A 10,782-nucleotide genomic window follows, 5' to 3' on the forward strand; every position below is an offset into this window, starting at 1 on the left:
TTATACTTTTATTCTAAATATGAATATTGTTTCTTGCACATCAGTATGGTGCCTGATATGCTTTTTTAATGAGGTTTTGATGTTGTCTCATCAGCTTGTGTATGATTTTATACTTTTATTATTATTAAGAATTGTGTCCTTTGGCTGTTTGAGTGTATATTTGAAATTTGTCCATTCTTTTGTGGGGAGAAGAATTAAGGCAAGAATCTCATGCATTCTTCTTAAGCATTCTTTTTGTCTGAAGCATGCTTTCTAATTTTCTGTAATAACAGTTGAAATAAGTGCTTCAAGAGCAACTACCAGAATGTGAATTTTATGCTAATGGACATCTCAGTTAATCTAAAATCTACTTTTTTTGTTTGTTTGTTTGTTTTTAATAGGGTGGGAAGGAGCATGGTGTACCAATATTGATCTCTGAAATCCATCCTGGACAACCTGCTGATCGATGTGGAGGACTGCATGTTGGTGATGCTATTCTGGCAGTAAATGGAGTTAATCTAAGAGATGCCAAACATAAAGAAGCTGTAACTATTCTTTCCCAACAGGTCAGTTGCGACCTGTTATCCACAGGCACATTTAGGTGCTTCCTGCGTTCTGTCTATTGAATGACCTTGAATTTTAATGTTTTCTGTTAAGCACAGTGTTATGCTAAGGTACAGTGATTCCTGAAGCTGTATCAACTTACACTTAATCCTCTTATGTCTTGCAATTTAAGGAGAAAAATGCCGGGTCAGTACTGGTTCAGTTAAACCCATGTATTGGCTAATGATTCTTCAGTAAGGCTGATGGAAATCAGCTTGTTACGTTGCCCCCCAGAAATAATTATTTATTGACCTACATTTTATTCTTTTATGACTGGACAGCTCCAGTCAAACAATGTTTCTCATATGCTTTGTGGTCTAGAATCTTCTTCCTGCCTTGCTTCCCATTTTCAGACAGTTAACAGGTGCACTTAATTTATCAGAAAACTTACTCATTAGAAGTCACTGTTTGAAATGTATTGGCATATAACTAAGAAATTCAGGTAACTTTGGTAAATCTTAGCTATGGAGCTGTACTTCTTTAGTCAGTAAAAACTTAATTCAAATGCATATCCAAAATATTCAACACAACTGTAACTGTGTTTACAACAGTAGAATGTATTTGTTTTAGTAACCTAGCCCATCTTGGTAATCCTGTTACGTAGCTGTGCAGTAGTAAGTAAATTTGTAATTTTCGTTGCATTTTAGAGAGGCGAGATTGAATTTGAAGTAGTGTACGTTGCTCCAGAAGTTGATTCGGATGATGAAAATGTAGAATATGAGGATGAGAGTGGACACCGTTATCGTTTATATCTTGATGAATTGGAAGAAGGTGCAAATTCAAGTTCTAATAGGAAAGATGCAAATGTGGATGTCAAACCCTCACAAGGTAAACCTAAAATATGTTATATGCAGTTTAATTCTGAAGTCTCAATATGCAAACCAATTTCTGGAAAACACTGGCTTTATATTCATTGTAAAATTAATCTACTGTTAATTCAATTAACCTACTAGTAAGCTGTCAGCTCTTTTGGTTGGTCCCTCACTTACTGGCCTGGTTTACTTAGATACTACTGAATTCACTGAATTAATTTGGGGGGGGGGGGGGGGTTGTGATCGCCTTTTCCCAAAGGTTGAAATTCAAATTTATTCTTACCTTTTCCTGACTCTGGTCTAAGAGTAATTAATTCCCCTTAACACTTTCTGTTGTTGGCTTCTTCAAATACATTTTTTAGATCAGAGAGGTATAGAAACAGTATGACAGAAAAACAGGAACTATGTTCTGCTAAAAACCTATTAGCTCTTATTTTAGTAGTCATTCAGCACACTTCCCAGTTTCTGAAATAAGGCTCACTGATCTGTCCTTCCCAAGATTGCTTCTCTTCCTTAAATAAACTTTCTTTTTAACTTGCAGTGTTTGATAAGAAGCCAAGTATTGATGGACATGAAAATGGAGACCTGGGGAATTCAGTTGAAGCTCCGTTAGAAGACACTGCACCCAAATTAGCCCGTTCTGCTGAGTCTTTATCGTAAAAACAAACAAACAGAAAATTCAAGTGGACAGATCCCATCTTTGGGAACAATTGATAATCAATATTGACTGCTCCAAGTTGCATATACTAGTGTAGGTTGTAAAAGGATGATTAAATGTCAAAGGGAACTGTATTACTGTTGCCTGGAAAAAAGGCGGTTACCTCAGGGCTTCATTGTGAGCAATTCTAAATGTGGAAAACTGTCTTTTGCGTGACACACAGTAGTTATCTAACACATGGCATGTGAAATGAATTTTCTTTTAATAATAAGCACCAAAGCATGGGATTTCTAAAAAGGATAACCTCGATACATTCAACTTTTAATCTCATTGATGTCCCCATGGAAGTAGAATAAGATGTGGCCAGCTTCATTTTGACCCTTTGATGTTTTAAAGGGACAACTGATGTTCAGTTTGGTGGGAAACAAGCTTTAACTCTACAAGGTTGAGGGGGGGAATTGTGCCATTGCATCCATGAGTTTCGTATTTAGGATTTTTGAACTGTAACTTTTAAAAGAAAGCATTTTTTTTTTCTCAGAATAGTAAAAACCAGAGCTTTTATTTGAGCAAAGACCATCAAAACCCAAATGGGACAGTGGAGTACTTGCTAATCGTGATCCTTCAGCCCATGGTCATTTTATGAGTGAGATTTTTGGCATTGTTGTTTTAATGAATTCACTGCCAATTGTTCCATTTGAAACTTGGTCCAAAAGTATTTAAACGGTATTATGGGGTTTTAAAAGCAAAATTAGTTTAAAAAATACTCACAATTATGTGGACCCTTTGGTATTTTTTTTTCTGAGCATCATCAATTTAGTGTTCATTCTTGAATGGACGTGGTTACTGCTAATGTGGAGTGATTTGAGTTGGTCATCATTAGCTTGACCTTATGAAATGCTGAGTGCTTTTGATGAGTACTGAACATACCCATTTCACATTAAAATAATCATTAAAGTGAAAGTTGAGTGCCTAGTACTTTACAGGGGGTGCTCAGAATCGTACGGTGTCTGGCCCTATCTGTGTTATGTTATGGCAGTTGTATTAACCTATAATTGTCTTACTGTTGAAACAAAATGTTACTCCTTTTTTAAGAGCAGCGTATCTTAAAATAGCTTTTGATTGGTGTACATCTAAAGGCCCACGGCATGGCTGCAAATGGGAATGTTGAGGATGGTTTCTTGGCCAGTTTCTCATATTCCATTTGTAGATCTTTTGGTGAAGTGCAGCCCTCTCCACATGCAAGCTCTACATTGTAGTTGCATTTATTATTTCAGCATGCAGTGCCGGCTTTCCTGTTCAGTGCTCTGCAGGCTGGTAAACTGTAATGTGAAAAGATAAGATTTTGTACACTGAGAGAGGAACTAATGTGAAAAGACATCTTTGCAAGTGTTACTGTGTAGGATGTACATACGTAAGAAAAAACCTCGAAGGCCTTTAGAGTAACATCAACTACTCTTATGTTCTAAATTGTGATGTAGAACACAGTTACTTGTCTCTCCTAGGAGCACTATATATATATATGTTTATAGAGAAAGCCTAAAAATGTATATACTTTATTCAAAGATTTTGCTATTTATAAATCCCTTAACTTCGCTATTTACACAATCGTTTTTTGTGTGTGTGCGTGCGCGCATGAGTTCCACTTACTCAGTGGAATAACATTATTTGGTTCATTTTTTATAATAGTCTTTGTCATAGAGCATACTGTAGAAGGTTTTTAAACTAGTCAAAGCTGTACAGTTTTCACCAAACAGAAACTAGTATTTAAAAATAAAGCTGTGTGAAGAAGAAACAGGTCCCCAGGCATGTTTCTCTTTCTGAAGCTTCAGAAACTTGAGGGCACATGGGCTGCATGTTAGCAGATGAATCCACTGCCGTAACTTTGCATCCCAGTTTGTGTTTTTCCCACAGTTACTCAAGCAGAGTGCACTCTGAAACTGTCTGTGGCCTGGAACACTCAATGTCCTCTCTGTCAGAAAGGATAGTTCAAAGTAATCAGCTTGTCTTTGAAAATCACTGCTGTATGAAATCTTGCTGCAGTTGTAAGAAATGAGACTTGTCCAACTAGTCTAGTAACTTTTAAAAAAGGCATTAAATTTGCCTGTACGGTTTCCCTTTATTTGAGGGAAAGGTAACATTTTTAATCTATTTGTTCTTCCTTACTTCTTGGCACACCTTATTTTCCACTTAATGCTTTTGATCAGTTTTAGCCTGAAGTGGGAGAATGTTTTCCTAACGTTCCTTGTCTGCCAGTTTCTCATGATGCTGTGCTCCTTTCTTCATCTTCTGGAAGTTGCTGGACCGTTTCTCTGCTCTTTACCTTGTCTATTTTTAATCTGTATATGAGATCAACAGGAGGAACAATTGCTGAGGAAAATGACTAGGCATAGACAAATCAGGTAGCAGTAAATTATCACCAGATTTCCTTCCCTGCAGTTTTTATAATCTTTGTTTAGAAAGCCCTGAATGGGAGGATTTTGCTCAGACACTACAGTCTGTCTCCATGTACTCCATACTTCCTACCAGCTGATTTAATGTACTGGTTTATTGTCGTCATACTGAGATGCTTAGAGATTAATATTTAAACTGAGAAAAGTTTTGCAAGTTGATATTTCCAGATTCAGTAGACAAATCTGTATTCTCCCCTTTGTCAGTAACTGGAAGACTCAGTCCTGCTGATCCCCAGAGGCTGAATGAATTAGACTTGGAAGAATTTCCAAGGAAAGTCAGTATTCCGACTTCATTTTTATTTTTTAAAGTGTAAAATGGTTTACTTGTGTGTGTATATATATTTTTACTTAAAAAAAAATAAAATAATATTCTAAAGAGAATTTTGCGATTTTTTTGGAGTAGATAATTCCTTGCCTATTAAAAAAGATCTTCAGTGAGACAATTGTATTTTAAGCTAAAGGTGGACAGTGTTTGTTGGTGTCTGGGACCAATGTTAATTAGAAGCATGTAAGTTAAGGAAAGTGCTTTATGGCAATAAATTTAACTCTGATCAAAGGCTGTATGTAGTATTTCCTTTGTAGAAGTGTATTCTTGGCAGTGAAGATGGTTTGTATCTGTCTCAACATATGTTAATCCACAATTGTATCAAACAAAATTCAGGTATTTATTGTATCTGTCCAAACATTATTACATCATGGATTACTCTCACTTCTGTAGCAGATAGAACATTTTGCAACAAGTGTATACATATAGTTAAGCTGAATATAATATATTTTTATTAGCCTGTAAATAAATATACTCTTCTGCATTGCAGTGATTTCTGCACCTAATTCAGACTGATACTTAATTTTCTTCTGTTTTTATATATAAAATACAGACACTTAACCCTGTGTGTGATCTTTTTCTGTTAAGCGTGTAGTCCACACCTGGCCAAAGAGCTAATATGAGGAAAACCAAAACTACCTAACATGAAGTTTGACACTAATCCAGTCTTGGCCAGCAATGATGAAGAGCAAATTACATTTTTAAAAAGATAGAGTTATAAGACATGTCTCAAATTTCATGGAGATGCTTTTTCTGCTGAATGTTTTTCAATAAAAGAAAAAAAGGAAATATTTGCAGTGCCTGGCTGTATAATAATACCATAAATATTCTGAAGTCTTTGACTAAGAAGAGCTGTAAAGACCCAGACCTGTCAAAGGATTAAGTCATTTGGGTAAAATTGTGGAAACTACCTTTTTTCTTTTTTCTATCTTATTTTTGTTTGTTTTCCATGCATTAGGAAGAATAAGTATATTCTGAGTTTTCCACTGAAGTTAGAAAACACTTATCTTCATGTTATGATTTTTAGTCTTGATTTTAAAGTCTTTTTGTTCAGATTTTCTTTTTTGTGTTTTAAATAATATTTAAAAAAAAAAAATCTCTCATCTGTACTTCAGTGGTCATCTTGCCCTGAAGCATCAGGTTCATCTGGATGAACAGAGAGCTCAAATGAAAGGTAAGGGTACGGTAACTGTGGTAGTAGTATAATTATGGTAATTTAGGATTTATTGAGAATGTGTGAGTAGAGGACTGTGAGGGTAGGAACTGTTTCAGTAGACAAGGCTGAGTCATGTTGGATGAAAAGATGTATAATGCACAATCGGTGAGAGCTAGAACTGCAAGTACTTATTTTTTAGCCCTGTAAAATTTTTAGAAGGGTTTAGATATGAGTGGCTTCAGCAGATGGAAGGAAGAGGGAAAGGAGAGAAAACTTACACTTATTTGAGCTATCTTAAAACAAGCAGAGGATTAGAGGCAGCTATGAATGAAGATGAAAACAGATGGAAAGAGGAGAAAAAAATAATTTTGTCAGCTGGGGTCAAGGAAGATAACTCAAAATTTCTTTGTGGCCCAGTGCCCGACTGAAGGACGTCAGAGGCTGCTCCCAGTGACCGCGGTCACTGAATAGTCCTCTGCATTTTTTTCCAGAGATCCACACATGACAGAAAAGAAGAGAAACACGCCCGGACTTGGGATGTGCGTAAGGAGTCCATTTTTGCTGGTTAAAACCTCAGCTCAACGACCTGAAAAGAAAATTACCTGAAATATTTCAAGCTTGCCTTTTGTCCAGAGTGTGTCTTTTCCAGTACAAGGTAATTTCCAGTTCTTTAGGAGTCTCACAGAACCAGGAGCCGAGAAGAGGCAAACATGCTGACTTTGAAAGGGAAATACTCGACCTCTTTGGTTTTTCTTTTCTCAACAAGGCAGTTGTTGCTTCTTACGCTCCCGAGTAGCCTTGCCTGGCCTGTGTTTTTGCCTGGTGTACCCCTGCCACAGACGTACTTTGGTGTCTGCTCCTGACACCCACACCTTGTTCTGCACGGGACACCAACGGGGCTTCTAAGCCAAATGGCTGAATAAGGCCAAGCGGTATTTTTTCAAGGGTTTTCCCTTCTAGGGAAAAATTGGAGTCGCTCGGGTACGTTTTTCACACGCTTTACAAGTGTTTAATTCAATTAGCTGTCAAAATTATTTGGTGTCTCTTTGTCAGCCTTCTGCTTACTGTGCCAACGCTTGTTTCTCCCAGCCGTGCTGTGGGGAAGCATCGGAGCTGCCAGTGTTTTGAAGGTTCTGCAGGAGGATGCAGTCCCAGCCCCCCGGGAGAGGTATGTTAGAAGCGCATTGATCCCTAAAAAAGAACCCAGGAAAATGGGTTAAAGTTGTGCTGTTTTTTCTTTGTAACTTGGGAGACATCTGGTAACTTTTCTGTTAAATTGCAAGTCTTCAAATTGTTAACAAGTGTATCTGTAAACCTCTGTAAGTTGTGTTGGTTAAATCTTAATTTTCCTATTAACTGTCTGAATATTTGCACAAATATTACTTCTGCAAAATGGAATAAACCAGATTGGCATGGAAATATTTTTTCTAATGATATTTCATTTGCTGTTGTCCAAGTGTTTACGTTCGTTATGAATTTCTTTAGGGGAATGGAAGCATTAACAGTCACACTGCTGAACTGGAGTGGTTATGTATTCGGTCCACTGGGCTTACGCTGCTGGAAATGTCCTTGCCCTGAACGCTTTTCCTTCCGACAAGAAATGGGGTGTCCCTCTTGGAACGACCTGTAGTGAGTTTGCCGCTGTTGACCCTTCCTCAGCTAAAGGTAGGGAAAGAGGGCTGCTGTGGGTTGCCCACGCTGATCCTCTTACAGGATCAGAGCCTTTGGGTTATATCCACAAAAGCACCAATTCCTCTTGGTTTAATTTATAATTTACGTGGTTGTTTATGGTTTTGTGGGAAGGGATTCTCAATGGGCGCTACGACTTAAACCCTGCAATGGGTACGCACCTCAGCTGCTGAGCGTTGGCAGCTTTGGGCTTGGAACTGAGGAATGGACTTTTTATATATGATAAATGGGGATTTTTGTATAGCTGTGAAGTGAGTGTTACTGCACAGTTTCCTATTTATTTGATCTTCCTTTTTGTCCAGCGTGACAGTTCAGGTGGTCTGCTAATTTATGACAGACATGGGGTGACATAAGACAACTCAGGGAGCTAGAAGAAATTTTTCATATCTGTTGTGCTCCAAGAGTGGTTATTTTAAATCCAGGTCACATATTACTAACTTTGAAACTGGTTTTATTTTAAAATGAAAGACACAGCACTTCTACGTCTTAGTAAGTTAATGTGGTTGTCTTGAGTGATCTGGTTAAATAGACAAGTGTACTTTGGGCTACCTCAGTTTTATGCTGTTTTCAACACCAAAACTTGTCTATTATTTAGTAATTGCAATTTGTGATCAAAATCCTGAAGTTTTTAGTGCTAAGTATTTGCATTTGTATGTAATGCCAAAAGGGGGCAGCAGCTTCCTTCAAATCTTCAGCATTAATGCGACTTGGAGAAACAGAACCTATTGTTTTGTAGGTTGGTTGTTGGTTGGGGTTTTTTTAATTTAAAAAAAATAGAAAGACTTTATTCGTGAGAACTATTTCTAGTAACATGTACTCCTAACATAACAAACATCCAGTCTAGTTCACATCCTGTAGCAAGTACTTTGCAGGTGACACATCTTACGGTAAAAATTGTCCTCTGTATCAGTGTAGCATATGTACAAGCGCACATAAACACAGCCAGTTATAATTTCGTATAGCTCTGGATTCACGGCTTGTTAAAAAATACTTAAATATCCCCATCAATTACTTTAAAAATGAGTGCTGTGCCCTCTTACAAGCTCACACCCAAGCAGTGAAATTTTTTACCTTTGTGGGTTGGTTAAGCCTTTCCAAAAGAAGGGACCAAATGTATGAATAAAACATGAAATGAGACATTGGATATGTTTGTAAACACTCCTGCCTGCACTTTGCCAGTGCCCTTCAATGATGATAAACAACCAGCCTTGTCGCATTCCTGGGTTCTTTGCTGGAACAGAGGCTGCCCATGGTCATGTCAAACTGCGGCAAGGAGAAGTGAAAAAAAAGGAGATGATGATTACGTTTTGCTCTAGTCTAGTTTCAGACAGAAGCTTGGTTAGAGGAAAGAGGAAGGTTGGTTCACATTGACCCATCATCACCTTTTCTCTACTGCTGTTGGTTTCCAGTGACCACCAAATGATAGTGCAGTCTCCAAACCCTGTTTGTTGTCGTTAACCAGGTGATCAGTGAACTCGGCAGCGAAATGTTCTGTGGCATAAAATATTTATGTCCTTGATGCTGGTCCTTGTACAGTGACATGATTGTACTATTAATGGGGGGACGCAGTGTGACCCCATCTGTCAAAAAGTTACCTATATGAATGAAATACTTACCGTAAAGGGGTATCTTTTATGAATGTCATCTGCCAGGTATTTGTAAGATAGTAGGAAAGTTATTGCAGCGTTTTTACCAGAAGCGTGGCTCGCTTTGTGTTGTGGGGTGTCAAAAAAACCTTGTGCTGCCTTTTATGACGAGATGCTGAAAGCACTTGGCTATCTGTGGAAGAGAATTTGCATGAGCTGTCCACAATCTTTCCGCGTCCACGTATGACTCTGGCATTTCCATATAACAGGCATGCTTTATCCAGGTCACCTTATTCAAATTTTATAAAACTGTCTGTCAGAACAGATGGTGTCACTTAAGGATAAAAAGCTTAGCCATAGATGTGAAGAAAAGCTGCCTCTTCAAGTGAGGTCTGCTAGTTCATCTTAGTCCTTATCACCCGTCTCCTGTCCCTGCATGACAGAGGACTTTTTGCCAGTTTGTGATTGGTATTTTCAAAGGCCTTCACATTTTGGGGTGGGCTTGATTTGTTGCTACAGCTCTGGACAAGTGGCAGCATATCTGTGTGTCTCAGTTTGCCCATCTGTGAAATGGTTGCCTGGGCCACAGAAATAAAGATGCGTAAAATACGTTTGTAAAGGCTGAAGTTTCTAATACATGCTCAAGGTGTTAAATCATTCGGACCAGAGGCTGGGTGGTGGCTAATGTAACTTACTGTCTTTCTGCCGTCTTTTCTCTCCTTCTTTCATGGCAAACATTGCCACCTTCTCTGCTATCTGCCACTTGTCTTGGAGGAGGACTTCTGATAAGCTCCCCGTCACGGGTCAGGCTTCAGCCATTGCTGTATGTGCCTGTATCGTTTGTATTAAGTTGTTCTTGGTGTTTCTTTTAAGCCTAGAATTTTGCCATTAGTTTTTTGCCTACCTTCTAGTAGGCAACATACGTGTGTTTTTGAAGTCTATTATTGTCTGTTGTCATCTGATCTGGCTGAGAGAACGTCACAGGTTTTGAACAATTTGTTATGTTGTAAGTTTTCTCGCTCCTTTTAGTAGCTCAGACTCATAAGAGGAAATGCTGAGTATTCAGGGATACTGTTCCTCTTCAGGCGAGCCGACAATGCAGATCATCAAAGGGAGCTTTTCCAGTAAGGTCTGTTAAAAAATTTGTGTCTAGTCAAAAGTATGGATTCCTGAGGTCAGTTCAGGGTGGTTAATCAGGACACAAAAGTCTTAGTAACAGTCATATATGTCATATATGTTGGCTTATATTTTTTGCTATGCGGAAAAATGATGTTGTGCTTTAACTTAATGAAGTTGTCTCCTTCCTGGATTTCTCTTTTTAATACATGTGACCATATAAAAATAAATGGGATGATAATCTTTTGGATGTCACATGGCAGCTCAGTAGCTGTGTTGCGAGTGTCTGAATAAATAACGAATTAACTCAGCCCAGGACAAGAGGTTACTGAATAACCTCTGCATACTGTAGATGGCAAATGTTTTTCAGGACTTACAGACGTGCGGCCAAGCCTAAACAAATACAGT

At 38.1% G+C, this 10,782-nt stretch overlaps 1 protein-coding gene across 1 annotated transcript in view; it reads left to right on the top strand.

Moving 5' to 3' along the window:
- The window catches only part of GOPC (golgi associated PDZ and coiled-coil motif containing), a 28,057-nt gene extending 22,724 nt beyond the window's left edge, over nt 1-5,333 (top strand). The window contains 3 exon segments of the mRNA XM_052781232.1: nt 381-545; nt 1,230-1,410; nt 1,936-5,333. Of these exon segments, the coding sequence (XP_052637192.1) occupies nt 381-545; nt 1,230-1,410; nt 1,936-2,054 (465 nt within the window). The 3' untranslated portion in view covers nt 2,055-5,333.
- Nucleotides 5,334-10,782: the final 5,449 nt, after the last annotated feature.

Source organism: Harpia harpyja, chromosome 3 (assembly GCF_026419915.1).
Source record: "Harpia harpyja isolate bHarHar1 chromosome 3, bHarHar1 primary haplotype, whole genome shotgun sequence".
Classification (NCBI taxonomy): Eukaryota; Metazoa; Chordata; class Aves; order Accipitriformes; family Accipitridae; genus Harpia; species Harpia harpyja.